Here is a 19,030-nt window from a genome sequence, read left to right as displayed (position 1 = left end):
CAACAGATATATGAAAAGATACTCATCTTCTTTAGTTATTAGAGAAATGCAAATCAAAACGGCAATGAGATGCCACTTCACACTTGTTAGATTAGCTATTATTAACAAGACAGGTAATAGCAAATGTTGGAGAGGCTGTGGAGAAAAAGGAACCCTCATACACTGTTGGTGGGAATGTAAAGTAGTACAACCATTATGGAAGAAAGTATGGTGGTTCCTCAAAAAACTGAAAATAGAACTACCTTATGACCCAGCAATCCCTCTACTGGGTATATACCCCCAAAACTCAGAAACATTGATACATAAAGACACATGCAGCCCCATGTTCATTGCAGCATTGTTCACAGTGGCCAGGACATGGAAACAACCAAAAAGCCCAGGTATTATTTTAAAAATAACAATATTAAAAAAAAAAGACAAGACCATGGTTTTTCTACTGTCTAATCTCACTGGTCTCAGGCCTATACACTAAAACCTCTACATCTCATTCTTCTCTGCTACACACCAGAATTAGCTCTAGGGAAGAGAGATGAGTAAGATTTATTTCTCATTTTTTGGAAATATAATCTACTGGGGACAAGTATATAAACAAATAAATAGAATGAAGTTTCACAGGGGTTATGGCAGAGGACTTTCTGCCCCAATTCAATCAAAAAGTAGGACATTCTCCTGTCAGTAACATTTATCTTTTAGCCCACACAGCTGCTGAGAAGTCCATCTTTGAAGTGGGAGCCATGAATGTCCCCTTTTCCTCCTTTAGTAAGATTAACAGCCCACCAGCATCAATATCTGCAGCATACCTACTCCTCTTTGGAGCAAAAGAGACAATAATGAAACACTCATTTATGTACTGCTAAATCACCAATACTTTTGTTGGCTGAAAGGAAAATAATTTGAAAAACATCCAAACATTGACAAGCCTGAGTTGAAGAGTAATTCTCAAAAGTTGGACTCTGGATGAGAAGTTCAAGGAATAATTCTTTTGTTTATATTTTTTATAGAAAAATATGATTGATATATAACAGGAATCTATGACATAGATGAAGTCTTATTAAGAGGACCTTTAAATAAGTATAAAATTTAAATTTCTAATTGGTACAAGAGATTAATTTGATTCTTTTCATAATGGTATGGCTGTATACTACAACAGATGGTGTCTTAGTTGTGATGAAATAGGGAACTAAAAAAGCTTTATGTATGTGGGTCATGAGTCATTTACACAGACAAAAATATTTATTGTTGACAATAAAGATTTTTTTCTTTTTTTTCACAGAGACAGAAAGAGAGTCAGAGAGAGGGATAGATAGGGACAGACAGACAGGAACAGAGAGAGATGAGAAGCATCAATCATCAGTTTTTTGTTGCGACACCTTAGTTGTTCATTGATTGCTTTCTCATATGTGCCTTGACCACGGGTCTTCAGTAGATCAAGTAACCCCTTGCTCAAGCCAGCAACCTTGGGTCCAAGCTGGTGAGCTTTGCTCAAACCAGATGAGCCTGCGCTCAATCTGGTGACCTTGGAGTCTCAAACCTGAGTCCTCCGCATTTCAGTCTGACACTCTATTTATTGTGCCACCGCCTGGTCAGGTGACATTAAAGATATTTTAAAAAGGTGAAAAAACAGGAAAAAGAGAATATCCTGACTAGCATAACCTAATGTGGAGCAGGTGAACAATTAAGTAAAGTATATAATGAGCATTGGGAAAATCGTATAAAAATGTATGTAAAATGTATAATGTTAAGCAAAAAAGGCAAAATAGAGTATTGTATGTTTGCAATTAAGTAACTAAATAAATACAAAGAGTTATTTTTAAAAGTCTGAAGGAGAATACAACTAAAGGATTATAGGAGAAGGATTTAGAATGATTTATTGTTAATCCCTTAGTTTTCCTTAATGTTCCACTGTGATAAAAAAAGAAAAAATTAGTTATATAGCCTTGCCCAATAATTGTCTTAGAGATACAAATAATCAGAAGCAGTATAATTTTTTTTTTAGGATTCCACTAATAAAAAAACTTCTTTGTTTATAAACAGAGTCTACTAACATTCTGATTTCTAATGAAAATTGACTAGTCTAAGAATCATCAACTATCCACTTGTGGAAATAGCACAACTTTGTCCCATAATCAGAAAGATCTATCTTTGGAAAGTCTTCTTGAAAGTTTTCATGCAATACTCTCCTGGTGCCTTCTGAGAAATCTTTTCCAATCTATATGCATCCAGTATATTATCAAATCATTTTAGATGAAAATAATAATTAAAATTAATTCAGTAAAATCAGCTTTTACCTCCTTTACCTAAATGTCAGATACCTTAAAAAATACATAACATATGTCCTTTAGATTGTTTGTATTGTGTTTGTTCTATAACAAGATGATTAACTGAACTTGAGTCAAGGTATATAGCAATGTACTTTTATATTGTAAGTTTTATTAAACCAGTAAACCCCTTTTAGAATAATTATGCAAAACAAAAAGACCCGAGAAAAGAGAAGTGGCCACAATGGGGAGAGGGAGTAGAGAGGGGAAAGTATGTGGTCATGGAGAGTGATTTGACTTTGGGTGATGGGTACACAACATAATCAACAGTTCAAATTCTAAAGAGACGTTTACCTGAAACCTATCTGCTCTAAATGATCAATGTCACCCTGTTAAGTTTAATTTTCTAAATAAAAAAAATTGAGACTAGGTAATGTTGAATTAGAATACATTTCAGTTTACCCTATAAAATATTACCCATGTTGTTAATTTTATGTGATCATTGACTTTCCATGTATGTAAATCTCTTGTCTTTTTTATCCCATTTGTATTCCCTGTAGTCTAAAAGACTCCTTTTTCTGAGGGACTGCATCTAAATACCTAGAGAAGAAGTACTTGGGAAAAATTGGAACTATTCAATATTTTATATGGTCATAACATTATTTTGGAAATAAGTTGAAAAGTTTTCAAATAATTATACTTAGATCAACTGGGATAGTCCTCTTATTTCCTCCAAACATCAACCAAAATATAGTTATTAAGAATATGAGGGCCTGACCAGGTGGTGGCGCAGTGGATAGGGCGTCGGACTGCGATGGCGAGGACCCAGGTTCGAGACCCCGAGGTTGCCAGCTTGAGCGCGGGCTCATCTGGTTTGAGCAAAAGTTCATCAGCTTGGACCCAAGGTTGCTGGCTGTTGAACAAGGGGTTACTCAGAAGGCCCGAGGTCAAGGCACATATGAGAAAGCAATCAATGAACAACTAAGGCATCGCAATGCACAATGAAAAAACTAATGATTGATGCTTCTCATCCCTCCATTCCTGTCTGTCTGTCCCTGTCTATCTCTCTCTCTCTCTCTGACTCTCTCTCTCTGTCTCTGTAAAAATAATAATAAAATTAAAAATTTAAAAAAAAGAATATGAGGGTTTTTCTGTACAGAAGCTTTTTAGTTTGATATAGTCCCATTCATTTATTTTTGCTTTTACTTCCCTTACCTTTGGTAAAAATTTTATGAATTATTCTCTACAGCCAACGTCCATGAGTTTAATACCTGTGTTTTATTCTATGTAATTTATTTTTTCAGATCTTATATTTAGGGCTTTGATCCATTTTGAAGTAATTTTGTACAAGTGGACAAACTGTAGTCAAATTTTATTCTTTTGCATGTGGCTTTCCAATTTTCCCAGCAGCATTTATTGAAGAGATTTTCAAAATAAACTGACAGCAGAGCAAATAGGCAGCCAACTAAATGAGATGATATTTACAAACAACAGCTCTGATAAGAGATTAATACCCAAAATATATAAAGAATTCTAAAGCTCAACAACAAACAAGCAAACAATTTAATTAAAAAGTAGGGAGAGGATCTGAACAGATACTTCTCCCCAAAGAACATACAAATGGCCAACAGATATATGAAAAAAAAGCTCATCTTCACTAGCTATTCAGGAAATGCAAATCAAAACTATATACAGTGAGATACCACCTCACATCAGTTAGACTGGCTGTTATCAACAAGACAGGTAATAACAAGTGTTGGAGAGGTTGTGGAGGAAAAAGAATCTTTATGCACTGCTGGTGGGAATACAAATTAGTACAACCATTATGGATGAAAATGTGTTGTTTCCTCTAAAAATTAAGAATAGAACTACCATATGACCCAGCAATCCCTCTACTGGGTATCTACCCCAAAACTTGAAAACACTGGTACAAAAAGACACATGCACCCCCATGTTCATCACAACATTATTCACAGTGGTCAAGACATAGAAACAACCAAAATGACCCTCAATAGAGGATTGGGTAAAGAAGAAGTAGTACATGTATTCAATGGAATATTACTCAACCATAAGAAATGATGTCATAGTGCCATTTACGACAACATGGTTGGACCTTGAGAACATACTACTAAGTGAAATAAGTAAATCAGAAAAAGCTAAGAACTGTATGATTTCACACACAGGTGGGATATAAAACTGAGACTCATGGACATAGATAAAAGTGAAGTGATTACCAAAGAAGGGGAGCTTGAGGAAGGTTGTAAAGAGAGTCAAATATAAGGTGATAGAAAATGATTTGACTTTAGGGGATGGGTATACAGCGTAATCAACAGTTCAGATGCTATAGAAATGTTTATTTGAAACCTATGTACTCTTAATGATCATTGTTATCCTCTTACAGTTAATTTTCTAAATAAAATTTTAAAAATATGAATTTTGAGGTAAGACAGTCTTGCAATGGAAATTAAATTCTGCCATATAGTGCTAAGCCTGGGTAAATTGCTTTAGTTTTATTAAAAGTAAAATGGGATTAATTGTAAGCCTCAACTCATTTTATTATAAGTATCATAATTCAATCATATAGACCATAAGGTATATGGTAAGCCATAGAGCTGGGTTTAAATTCTGCCGCTGTTATCTCTTAGACAGTGACCTTGGGGATGATTCTAAATTATTCTATGCCTCCATTTCCTCATTTACAAAATGAGAGAAATGATTGTACTTATCTCTCATTGAAGTTTTTTGAGAATTAAATGAGATAATACATGTAAAGTTGACTATAACTGCCAGCATTATATGTGGTCCCTGATAAACATCCCATGAATTAGCTATGCATAGGTAGTTTGCTGGCTACAAATAGGAGCAGCTTACTCTAATCAGCTATTAAAAATAAATAAAGAAAAGAAAAGAGAGGAAAAGAAAGAAAAGAGAAAAAAACCCCTGAAATCTAACAGTTTTCATAGACTCAGATCTTACCTTCAGAATTACTTGTCTGCTGTGGCCTATGTGAAGGACTCCCTCTTACCTTTTCATCATTGAGCCTAGCTCTTTCTTCTGGATTTTAACTGATATCCTTGAACTTGACCTTTTGCTTGGAAGGTCAGTGACTTATTTATCTACTGATATTTTCAGTCTTCACCATGTTCTGTTATTTAATCTGTCCCAGATCTCTCCTGGTTAGGAAGCCTCTCAATAAATATTACGTAATTATTTTACATTTTCATGGAGCCTCACAGTATTCACCAAGCTCAATTCTACTCATGAGAAGAGCAAACATTTCTTTTTTTCAAGATTCAGGTTTTCAGTAAAAGCTTTATTAGTACTTGATGAATAAGCTCATGAAAGTATATGTTTATACAAACTTCTCACAGTAATGATGAAAATGTAGAATTATAAGGAAACACAACCTGATTGAGAACACTTTTGAGGTTATCAGAAAGTTAAGAGAACATTGTTATTGCATTGCAATTTTACAAATTACAACTGATTCCTGAGTTTGTGTGTCTATGGAGTTGCTCAAGATTCTAGGTGCACTTGGGAATTTGAATTAACTTCCATGAAAAAGAAAACATAAATAAAATAAATCATTATTGATAGAAAGAAAATACAACTCATATAACACTGCAGTTTATAAATCACTTTCTCAACCATTATCACAATTCAGTGTTTCTTTACATAGTTATTAAAGTCACATTATTTAGAAGTAAAAAAATTTCAAAACATTTGAAGGCAGTTATTATGATTTTGCTCTAATGTAGTGGAGAGGCATTTATTACTGCACACTTTATGCCATCATTAATTTTATTCACTGAGGTGAGAAAGTAGAAACTGCTTGGAATCAGAGCCTTCGAGTAGAGCAAATAAAACTGAAAAAATTCTTTCCTTCTGTGAACAAAAATCCACTCACATAATCCATTTATTTAATTTTTGGAATGTGGGAGGGTCAAGCATGCACTGGCAGGGAGAGTGGAAGAATCTGGAAAGAGGTTAGGAGGGAAGCAGGAAGTTATATTCATAGAGTTGTGGGTTCATTTTCTGAAGATGGGTATTAAGAAGACAAAACAGAAGTTCATTGTTCTTTCTTCTTCTCCACTCTACAGTTTCTTGCAGTTCATAGGCTCATGCTGACCATGTTTCTTTTTGTGACCCCACTGCTTGATCTTTGACTGTCATGTCACCTTCACAGCCCTTGGCCTAGAGAATGTTAATTGTCAATACTCTGGCAAGGATAGAAACTGTATCAACTCTTTTCTCATAGAATCAGTGGTGGACAGTATCTTAAATGTCATCTCCCCCTACCACACACACTATCTTCCAGTTCATTTTTTCTCCTTTTCCTCTCTTCTTAATTTCCTCTTTCTTGATCTCTGCTCCATGATACTCTTTTCCTGTATTCCATGATCTAAACCAGGGGTCAGGAACCTATGGCTCGCAAGCCAGATGTGGCTCTTTTGATGGCTACATCTGGCTCGCAGACAAATCTTTAATAAAAATAATAATAACATTTAAATATAAAAAATTCTCATGTATTACAATCCATTCATTTCCTACCACTCATGTTCATGGTTGCAGGTGGCTGGAGCCAATCACAGCTGTCCTCCGGAACAACACCAAATTTTTATTGGATAATGCGTAAGGTACATGGGTCGTTGTATGGCTCTCACGAAATTACATTTTAAAATATGTGGCGTTCATGGCTCTCTCAGCCAAAGAGTTTCCCGACCTCTGATCTAAAGGTAACTCTTAGTTGAAGTACAGGACCTAAGCATAATTTGTTGTTCATCATTGACATTCTTCTTGCTCATGTGTGTTGTGGCGAGAATGAACTATTCGGAGTAGCAAACCTGTCATTTGGTTCCTGTTCCTCACACGGGGCACCTCTTGTAGCAGCTACAGTGAACTACTCGGAGACCAGATGACATGCTCCAATGGGCTGAGGGGAGGCAACAGCCCCTGTCCACAGACTGAAGGACTGAAACCCCGTCCCCAGCCATACTCAGATATTTATTAGCAACTACAAATAACTCAAGGAAACAGAAGATGTTTTCAGGGGGTGAAGTAAGGGACAAGGAACATTGACTTCTAATCTTCTCCGAGGGCCTAAACATTTCTTGTTGGGGAATCTTATCCTGCTGTTTTGCTGTTTCCAGTACAGGTCAGAGAGGCCCCTGGACTCTCCTCCGCTCAGGGCTTTCACCCTAGAGCAGTGGTCCCCAACCTTTTTTGGGCCATGGCTGGTTTAATGTCAGAAAATATTTTCATGGATCAGCCTTTAGGGTGGGATGAATAAATGTATCACGTGACCGAGACAAGCGTCAAGAGTGAATCTTAGATGGATGTAACAGAGGGAATCTGGTCATTTTTAAAAAATAAAACATCGTTCAGACTTAAATATAAATAAAAAAGAAATAATGTAAGTTATTTATTCTTTCTCTGTGGACCAGTACCAAATGACCCACGGACTGGTACCGGTCCATGGCCTGGGGGTTGGGGACCACTGCCCTAGAGGACCTAGCTGTCTCTCTCTGATTGTTTAACTCTGCAAGTTTTCATAGCATATTCCTACACATATTCAATGGTTTTAATATTTCACATTTATCACTGCATTTGATCCTTGTTTTCAAATATAGAAATTATGGCATTGTTACTAATTATCATTTTATCTTTATTCATATTTTTCTTTTATTAATATTTTACATGAGTTATGTGATGCAATTAATAAACTTTCCAAGATCACCCAGCTAATAATTGATACAACTAGAGTATTTTAGTTAAGACCATGGCTACTAGAAAAGTCCAATAAAAAAAAGATTTCTCTTAAGCCAAGCAGCGAAAGCAAAGAGGCCATCTCTGTGTCAGTGGAAAAGTGGGCTATAAAATGTTGTGATAGCCTGTTCCAATGGCAGAGCTGCCCAGCTAACAAACATAGTTATGAATTGAGTTGGTCCAGTGAAAATGCTGACTCAAAGCTGTAGATTAGCAAGAGTTTTGTAGTTTAGTTGAGCATAAGGATAAGCTATTAATTTTAGCACCTGTGATTTTAGCACCATTTTGTTTGTATAAAAAGACTAGCTTTGGTGCAATAAAAATCAAATTCAATGTATTAAACTTATTTTAAATAAAAAATATATTTCAAAATGATTTTAAATTGCAAAAAAAAGAAAAGCATATCCCTATAAAAACATTGGCCATTACCAAATTTATAGCATAGAAAGTGTGTTCTCTTTTTCTCTCACCTAATTTCACTCCACACAAGTAGCTATGGTTACTAATTTGATGAATATCTTTCTAGATATTTTCTGTGCCTAAATAAACACATAGACATATGGGATAATAATAAACTTACTATCATGTCAACTTGTTTTTTTTCACTTAATAGATTGATTATTTTTTCATATATATACATATATACAAAGATTTTCCTCATCTAATTATTGTGTTCTTTCTATTATACAATATACTATAACTCATTTATTCAATATATTATTGATTAATATTTTGGTTGTCTAGCTGTTGTTGCTGTTACAAAATATTGCACTGAACATTATTGTATAAGAAATTATTTTAATCTTGTGCATTTATTTATCTGTGGATAAATTCAGATAAGTACAAATATTCATATTAGTGTAATCACCAATATTTCAATGTATAAATATCTGTATCCTTGAGGTGCCACTTTGCAGTTTGATCTCTAAATATTAAACACACACACAATGGTATTCTTATAGTAAACATTTTTTTTTAGTTGTTGTTTTTTACCATTGCAGACAGACCAAACTTGCACCAAATGATTTGGTACAAAGTTCCATATACCTAACAATTTTAATTATTCTCTTTGTGATACTGACAATAACACAGAGCATCAAACCAGGCCATGTGTATTTTAAAGTTTCAATGTATGGAGTTATCCAAAGTGACAATGGTTATTTTGCACAGTAGCTAGAATCTCTCCTTCTCCCTGTGCAAGGTCGTAGAGTCTTGGATCGTTTTTACTTTATCAACCAGTTAAAACCTATGATATCCACTTAATCTTTTGCACAGCCTTTTTACTATGAACACTGGAATTTTTTTTCTAGAAATTCAATGACTCATTAAAATCATTCCTTTTTTCCTCCTTCAGGGCTGGGCGGGGTCTTTATGGTATTGACAGCATGCCAGATCTCCGCAGAAAGAAAACTTTGCCTATTGTACGAGATGTGGTAAGTCACTCTTGTCATATTCCCTTTGATTGCATGTGTTGTCTTGGTCTTCATTACATATCATATTGTCCTTCTCATTAAATATCTAGCCTGTAAGTATTTCATAGTATAGAACACATAAGAAGCTGGATTCTAGTAAGTGTTATATTATCTCTTTAAAATCTATTAGGTGGAGAAACTCACTCTACACTTTTAATAGCTCTGGATATTAGTTGAAATTACAAGTGGAGCTAAAATGACTCTATAATTGAGAAAAAAAAAAGTCATACAGCATCCTAAGCAAGCTTCTGCAAGTGGGCTTTGAAGTGTTATATTTTGAATGACCACAAGTTTAATTTGCAGTTTAAGGCTTGACTTGAACCTCTTCACCTTAATTCAGTAGACTTGAACACTACAAAGCAAGCAAATAATATTAACCATTTTTTATTCTATTCTATTAAGATCAAGTATAGCCAAATAAATAAGCTGCTCCACTGTCTAAAGAAAAACATGGCTCCCAAGAAATTATAACTTTTACTAGCCCTGAACATAACTCTGAATAACCCAAGGTCTCCTATAGTGAAATATGCTGGAGAACATCTAGAGATACAAATAATTAATAATAGTCTGTGTTAAATTATAGAAAAAAAATAGTCCATCAGCATGAAAAAGAGTGTTTTCTGTCATCCACAGTGTCTTCACATATTTTTCTGGAGGCATATACTTAATAGTTTATGACATGAAAAATGTATTTTACCCCAGAGAAAACAAACTTTCTTGATATTAGTAATTTTTAATTTTGCTATGAAAACCTTTATCTAAAGTCATCATTTTAATTTTAAAGTAGGAAAGATAAAATTGTGACTGGAAAGATCTTACACTGAAAAGCATGACATGTCTGTTCTGTTAGCTCAGAATCCTACCATTATAGTGTGGATGTTATTTTAAAGTATTAGGCTTTCTAACATTTTTATTTTCTCTTCTTATCTTTCTTATGTCTCATTTTATTTACACTTTGGTACATGGAATCTTCAGGCCATGGTAAGTGATTTTCTTTTTTTCTATTTTAAGTATTTGTATTCTAACTTTTCATTGTTTTAATTGTATTTAAGCAAAGGAAAAAGTGATTTTTCATTTAATTAAGTAATATTTGCCAATTTTTCTCAAACATATAATGCACTTATTCATGGGATAAAAGAGGAAAGGATGGGGAAATAAAAAGAAACATATGAAAATAATACTTGGATTATGCAAGAATTTAACATCTAGTTCAATTCAAAAAGACCAGCCAGATCAGGTGGTGGTGCAGTGAACAGAGCATTGGACTGGGATGAAGAGGACCCAGGTTTGAAACTCTGAGGTCGCCAACTTGAGCACTGGCTTATCTTGTTTGAGCAAGGCTCACCAGCTTCAGCCCAAGGTCTCTGGCTTGAGCAAGAGGTCACTATGTTTGCTGTAGCCCCCTGGTCAAAGCACATATGAGAAAGCAATCAATAAACTAAGATGCTGCAACAAAGAATTGATGCTTCTCATCTCTCTCCCTTCCTGTTTCTATCTGTTCCTCTCTCTGTCTCTCTCAGACCCTGTCACAAAACAAACAAAATAAACAGAAACAAAACAAAAACAAAAAACAGAAATACAGACCAACTTATGTAAACACATACAAATACAGACTAAGATAGGATAAAAATAATAGAGACAATTGTTGTCAGAGATGAGAGATCATCTTGGATAAACCCTTGGATGTAGGCCCTCCATAGGTCTACATAAGGGGTCCCCAAACTTTTTACACAGGGGGCCAGTCACTGTCCTTCAGACCATTGGAGGGCCCCCACATACAGTGCTCCTCTCACTGACCAAAGAGGTGCCCCTTCAGGAAGTGTGGTGGGGGCCGGATAAATGGCCTCAGAGGGCCGCATGTGCCCGCCATAGTTTGGGGATGCCTGGGGGGGGTGGAGATGGGTAGAGACGGGTAGAGAGTGACTTCTTCACTTAGGGTTGTGCTGAATTTGATATGGGTGCATGGCTTTGTCACTAAAGGCAATATATTGATATTTCTGACCAGATGCATTATTCCACTATGACTTTCCTTTGCTCCTAATAGTAGAGCAGATTCGATAGTCCCATGTAGAATTTCTAAGTTCCAAAGTTTTCTATAGTAATGTTGAATTTATTATATTACATATGTTTTGGGTAGGAGCAATATAATGGCTCTATTTTACAGGGGAGTCTAAAAGGATTTGACTCTTACTTAAAATCACTGAAGTTACCAGGCTTGAGTAAGAAAACAAATCTGGGTATAATGTTTTTCAATTGATAAAATAAACCCTTGGATGAAAATATCCTGGCTAGATGTGGAAGAACATTCCAGGGAACTATAAACAACTCAAGAACCATCTAACACCAGCTGTGATTCAGTGTCCTTATACATTTCAGCAAACTCTGTACCAGTGATCATGTTTTTTAATAAATGTGAGCATGACCAACTTGGGGGAAAAAAAACTCCAAAAGCCTCTTCTAGCCTGGAAATTGTGGGCCAATCACCCTGCCATGCTAAACCTCACTGTTCTCATCTGTAAAAAATGTCAGGGTTAGGTTTGATTATGGGGGAGCTTCTCTCAGCTTTAATGTTCTGTGATTCCACATTCGAGGTGAACTGGCTGAACACTGAATATGGTAGGTCTTTATTGACTAAAATATGACCAATAGTCTATATACTTATATTTTCACATTCTGCTGCGCAGTTACCTCATGTACCAATAACTCATAATTCTGTTTATTTTAGACCCTGGCTGCCCGGAAATCTGGACTCTCCCTGGCTATGGTGATTAGGACATCACTAAACAATGAGGAACTGGTAGGTGCAAAGTCAATTACTATGTATTCATTGTAGTGTAGTGGGAAAACCTGATGAACTCATTTGTAATGTTTATTCCAACATTGTAGAAATAACTGGGAGCATGGGAGGAGTCTGACCCTGAAACAAATTTCCTCTGGGCCTCAGCTTTACTATCATCCAAATTATCTTCTCTTGCTCAAATATGCATGAACTTTTCCATCTTTAGAAATGCTATTCCATTCTAATGCAATTTAGCTTTTATTTTCCCCCTGAAAAAAATTCTGCTAAATTTTTACATAGTTCAAATTTTGCCTCATTACTGAGGCTTTCTTCAACATCCTCCTCCCCTTCTTGCTGAGTTAGTTTCTTTCTCACGGCTTTTTTTTTTTTTTTGCATTTAATCACTACCTCCATACATAAGCTAGTATAGTTAAGAGTGAGGGCTGTTTGGGGTGAGTCCCATCTGTACCACTAAATTATTATTGTTGGATCTGGCATGTTATGTAACTTCTCTAAACTTGAGTTCCTTCATCTATATAGTGAGGAAATAATGAGACAGATGAAATAAGGGAATGGAAACATGTTTAACATTCAGCATGACCTAGGCTATAGGAAACAATAAATGTGAGCTGCTGTTTTTTTTTATTATTTTTATTAGAATTAATTTGATTATTTTGCATAAACCTTTCCTTATAGACTGATATCCCTGAGGGTAACCTACTATTTTGTTTATTCTTCTTGTGAAATCTTTTTATTTGTAGTGCTTAGTATACTCTCTGAGATGAGGTAGAAGCTTTGTAATTCTTGCTGAATGAAAGAACCAATTCAAAGATACAAATAGGCTGCAAATATCTAGGTCAGGGATTCTTAAATTTGGCTCATAAGATTCACTGGGGGAACTTTAAAACATACTTCTGTCTGCCTCTCCTTTCCACTGATTCTAACTTAATTGGCTTCAGGTGTAGCCTGCATAGAGGAAACTCTCAGGCGATTCTAATATGCAGTGGATTTTGTGACATGTAGCTCCATCCTGCACACACTGCTGAGGCTTTGACTCTAGATAATTTTTCTGTGCCCCCTGTTATGAAAATTAACACATTTTACCTTTACTAATTTTAGCAACTTTGTCATTCTTATAGTGTCTTTTTTTGTTAAAAATATTACTTGACTTGCTACAAATTTTTATACACTTGACATTTAAATACCATTATTTACATTATATTTCTCAATCTCTTCCTTCTACCATTGTTACCTTTCAAAGGCCAACATTACCTAGGTCTTATCAGCAACCCCCGACCCCAATATACATCAGCAAAGCAATATACATTTATTTGCTGTAGCACTCTGCTCCTCCACCCCTCCCCCTCATCCCCTCTCTCTCCATCTCTCTTTTCCTCTCCTACAGCCATGGCTCGGTTGGAGCAAGTTGACATCGGGTGCTGAGGATGCCTCCATGGCCTCACCTCAGGCACTAAAAATAGCTTGGTTGCTGAGTAATGGAGCAACAACCCCAGATGCACAGAACATTGCCCCATGAGGGCTTGCTGGGTGGATCCCAGTTGGGGCACATGCCAGAGTCTGTCTCTCTGCCTCCCCATTTCTCACTTAAGAAAAATTAAAAAAAATTTTTTTTAATTGTGCCACAGGATTAAACAATGTGGCTGCTTTCCCAGATTTATTATACAATGCCAATATAATATTTTGAGCATAGTTCGGATTCAAGATAAAGCCAACATCCTCTGATGTAGGACAGAATGCCATATTGCTTTCTGAATTGCAAATTATATAGGCTTTTGTTTTATACAAAACAATCGAGGTCAAGGGTTTATATTTATATACCCCTGTTCTATTCCTTTCTTATATTCTAAAATATGGTAACTGGTTGAAGCACAAATACTCATAGAAAGCTAAGAGCAAACCAGTAGAAATCAAAGGAATGTTACTACATTTTCTTAGGCTCTGACAGGGAGCACACCTTCACTTTATGGTTAAATTAATTATTCATCTATGTTTTTGTCAACTTAATTATCATTTTACTTCTTTAATTTCAGACGGCTGATATGAAAGATTTTTTCGGTATGGGTATTGGGTGGATAAACAGTGTCCATCAGCTCCCTCTCAAGTTATTAAAGCCCATTTCTTTGGGGCCCACGTCTGAAAAAATAAATGAAATGTGACTTCTGTACAACAGGGATAGTAAATGCCACTTTTGACAAGCTGTCACATTAATTAATTACATGGGCAACTAACATAAAGGCTGAAGAGGAAAATTTCCACTTCTGGCTGCCGAAAGTCTTCCTAGACATGCTCGATGTGAAAGCATGAAATCCTATCCTTCATGTGAAGGTAAATGGCTTGGCCATGAAATGTTAATACTTCTATTTTCATTAAAGAGATGTACGGTACAAAGCCCAGGCATCTCTTTCAAAGAAGGAAAGGCTGTGAAGTCAATGCCAGGTGACATGGCTCTGCAGCACAGCCTCCCTTAACACTCTGTTGCATAGGGAGAAGCTCTGCCGGGTGCCTTCTGTCACCAGCTTCTGCTCTACCGTGAGGAGCTGTTGGGGCTGATGGGAAATCTCGGTCTAATGAGCCCTTAAGGACTACAGTTTCTGTATATTCCCATCTGGCTTAATAACACAAGATTTTTTATTTATTTATTTTTTTGCCTTTTTCCGAAGCTGGAAACGGGGAGGCAGTCAGACAGACTCCCGCATGCGCCCAACCAGGATCCACCCGGCATGCCCACCAGGGGGCGATGCTCTGCCCATCTGGGGCATTGCTCTGTTGCAACCAGAGCCACTCTAGCGCCTGAGGCAGAGGCCATAGAGCCATCCTCAGTGCCAGGCCAACTTTGCTCCAATGGAGCCTTGGCTGCGGGAGGGGAAGAGAGAGACAGAGAGGAAGGAGAAGGGGAGGGGTGGAGAAGCAGATGGGTGCTTCTCCTGTGTGCCCTAGTGGGAATTGAACCCGGGACTTCTGCACACCAGACTGATGCTCTACCACTGAGCTAACTGGCCAAGATTTAATAACACAAGAAATGGTAACAATCTAATGTCCATGTACTGCAACAATAGTCTGCCTGGCATTACAATGCCCAGCTTTGTGCTTGTTTTCACCATGAGCTTCCTAGGTGTGGATCCAGCTGTGGGACAATCAAAGTAGATTCGTTCAAAAATTAAATATTAATTGACTACCATGTATCAAGCATTGTTTCAGATTCTGGAAATAAGACAGTAAACAACTCAGCTAAAAAAAGCTCTGCAGTGATGGGGCTTAAATACAGCAGGAGGGAATCTGCCAGAGAACAGACTGATAAACAGAGAGGCGTGGTGTTGGGGACTGGGTGAAAGAGGTGAAGGCCTTAGGAAGTACAAATTGGTAGTCCCAAAATAGCCATGGGAACGTAAAGTACGACATAGGAAATAAAGAATGTAGTCAATATTGTAATAACTATGTATGGGCCAGGTGGGTACTGGAAATATCATGGGAATCACTATGTAAAACATATGATTATCTAACCACTATGCTGTGCACATGAAACTAATACAAAATAATATTCAGTGTAAACTGCAATTGAAAAACAAAATTGAAAAGATATATAGTGATAGGAGAGGTGAGATACTCTTTTTGTATCCACTGTTGCTACATACAGGTCATGATGGGAGCTTCTAGCAGGCAGGAGTATTTAAGACAGACCCAAATGAGGGATATGGAAACTCAAATAGAATGAGGAATAGAATTCATCAAGCCTAAAAGGGATACTAGACCTTTTTTTTTTTTTTCTATCTGAGTTGATGACCTTGTTTAGGAGTCTCATCTATTGGCATGCTTTCAGGATTTGTCAACTCTGTGGAAGGGTTGGTTTGTCTGGAAGAGTGCAGGTCCTTCTTCCAAAAACAGGATTCAAGCCCAGTAAAAAGGACTCAGGGAACTAGGTGTGGGAGTAATCAGGAGATCACTGCTACCCCTGCCATGACACTAAAGAGATAGCATGCAAAGTTCAAGCAGGTCAGAACACCTGTCTCGTCTAGGTTTCAACACAGAATTTGTAGGCCCGCAAAAACTCAGGTTCTCTGGAATACTGCCAGGAACAAGAATCCTTTCAAGCCGCATGGACGAGTGTTGACGAGATATAGGCCTGAATTAGAATCTCAGCATCACCTCTTACGACCTCTGAAAACTTGTTTCTTACCAATACTTCTTGACTCCTTGAGACTTGCTCACCTCATCCTTAAAATTAAAGTAATAATACTTATCTTATATTTGTGAAAATTAAAAAATATTTTGCCAGACAGAGCAAGTAGCAATCAGGGAAATAGAGCAGGGACTGATGGTGAAGTATCCAGAAAATAAGCTAAGCCCAATGCCTCCTGGTCACCTTTAAAGCTGAGTGTCTGATTTCAGAGAGTATGAATTTGGGAACCAGCTGCAATGACACCAGATTTGAAGATTATCTTGTTTACAAGTATTGCTATTGAACCTGCTTCCATCCTTCGAAAGAGCACAGTGTTTGACTTCAGATAGGTTTTAGAACAGCTCTACCGCTAGCTGTGGAAACATGAGCAAGTTACAGAAATTAGGTTGGCTTTGATATTTTTTAGATGTTTGCTAATTATATAAAATTTTTTACATTGATGTTCATAGGCCAAAAGCCCTATTATTTATTGTGTATTTGAACAATTTTGGCAACAATAATAAATTATCTTCATAAAATAAGATGGGACTTCCCCTTTGTTACTTCTCCAGGATGGTTTGCCTGAAATAAGTGATGCGATACCTTGAAATGCTGCCAAAACTCACCACTAAAACCATCTTCATTTCTTTTAGTTTACCACTGAATCAACTTATTTAATATAATAATTTTATCCATGCTCTTTAATTATTTCTTCTTGAGTCAATTTTGATATTTTTTCCCAGTAAGTTGGTCTTTTTTCCTAAATTTTAAAATCTAATGCTACCAAATTATTCATATAATCATATTATTAGTGATTCTCATCTTTTTTCATCTCATGGCATACCTAAACTAATTATAAAAATTCTGTGGCACACCAAAAAATATATTTTTTGCTGATCAGACAAAAAATAGATATGATTTTGATTTATTCATACCAGACAGCTATTGTTGCGTTGGCTATTGTCATATTTTTATTTGACAATCTAAGGGAAAAGAGGTCAATGCCTCTGACTACAAAGTCAAGTAGTGCATAGTGCATGTTTTAAAAATTCTTGCAGCACACCAGTGGAAAACCACTGATATCATAACACATAAATTGTAGGCTATTTTAATTCAGTTATCATTTACTTACATTTTCTCTCTTTTGTAAAATCAGTACTATAAGAGATTTCTCTGGCATTTGTTTTGTTGATTCCAAAGTGTTTCTTTTTACCTGTTTTGTTTATTTTTGCTTTTGTGATGTTTAGATTCATCCTCTATTCTCTTTGTATTTATCCTGATGCTACTTTTATAATTTATTAAGTTGAACATATAGTTTATTAATTGTATAGATTATCAATTAATATCAACTATGCATATATACAAAAGAATATCCACAATATAAGTGAAAGGAATAAATAAAAATAATATGTACACATAAGTATCCATGACTCAATGTATTTCTTCTTTGTTTTCTCCCTCATTCCTGCCTTCAAAGATGTTATGTCTATTTTTTCACTTGTCTATTTTAACTTAATTTCCTTACCTTTTCTTTTCTAACATATGCATTTAAATCTATTCATTTTTCTCTTAGTACATTTTAGCAGTATCATACAAGTTCTATATATATTGCTTTTACTGTTGAGATACAATTATTTCATAAATGATACATTGATCTTTATTTTGACTCATAAGGTTACTTAAAAAAATTTTTTAATCTTTCAAAGATAAGTTATATGGGTTTAATTTTTGCTACTGCATTTTGTTTGGAGGACATGGACTGTATATTCAGTCTTTGGTATTTAATTGAGAATTCTTTTATGGCTTAGTACATATAATCAATTTTGTGGATATCCCATATGAGCTTTTGCTGTTGGGTACATTGATTTTGTAAGTTCTGTATTACTGATAAATTGTTTCATAGATTGTTTTGATAATAATCTTATCTCTTAGGTGCTTTTTTCCTAAAATTATATTGTATTGGGTTGGCAAGAAAGTAGTTCTGTTTTTTTTAGTGTGAATTAAAACTCATTTTTATACAAAAAGTAAACTTTAATCAATTATATATTTTCCATTTTGCTCAATGACCTCTTGCCATCTTTCTTGCAACTTCATGATTCCGCACTCAGAAATTTTGGTCCTTATCAGCAAAAAAATGAACCAGGTGCAATTTAAGGTCATTATTATTTGTGAAAGTTTTACCATTCAAAGAGTTTTGCAAACTTCGAAATAAATGATAATCAGATGGTGCCAGGTCAGGGTTTTATGGGGGTGTGACATCACTTCCCAACCAAACTGCAATAATTTCTCATTAGTTACTAAAGTTGTGTAAGGCTTTGCATTATCATAGTGGAACACAATTCCTTGGTGATTTGCCAATTCTGGCCATTTTTCTTTGACTGCTTCATCCAGTTTTATTAGTTGTTGACAATCAACAGCTGAATTGATTGTCTGGTTTCTTGGAATTAGCTCAAAATACACAACACCTTTGTAGTCCCACCAAATTGACAGCATGACCTTTTTTTGATGCAATTCAGCTTTAGATGTGGTTTGTGCTGGTTGATCATGCTTGGACCATGATGATTTTCAAATGAAGTTA

The 19,030-nt window shown here is 35.8% G+C and overlaps 1 protein-coding gene across 1 annotated transcript in view; it reads left to right on the top strand.

The window, feature by feature from the left end:
• UNC13C (unc-13 homolog C) overlaps positions 1-19,030 on the top strand; it is a 665,319-nt gene that overhangs the window by 245,458 nt on the left and 400,831 nt on the right. Inside the window, exons 4-6 of the mRNA XM_066276244.1 lie at positions 9,379-9,457; positions 10,472-10,477; positions 12,222-12,293. Of these exons, the coding sequence (XP_066132341.1) occupies positions 9,379-9,457; positions 10,472-10,477; positions 12,222-12,293 (157 nt within the window). The remainder of the gene's footprint in view (positions 1-9,378; positions 9,458-10,471; positions 10,478-12,221; positions 12,294-19,030) is intronic.

The sequence above is a fragment of the Saccopteryx bilineata genome, chromosome 4 (genome assembly GCF_036850765.1).
Source record: "Saccopteryx bilineata isolate mSacBil1 chromosome 4, mSacBil1_pri_phased_curated, whole genome shotgun sequence".
Classification (NCBI taxonomy): Eukaryota; Metazoa; Chordata; class Mammalia; order Chiroptera; family Emballonuridae; genus Saccopteryx; species Saccopteryx bilineata.
Note: the sequence above shows the minus strand (reverse complement) of the source record. Positions and strands in the feature narration are given on the sequence as shown.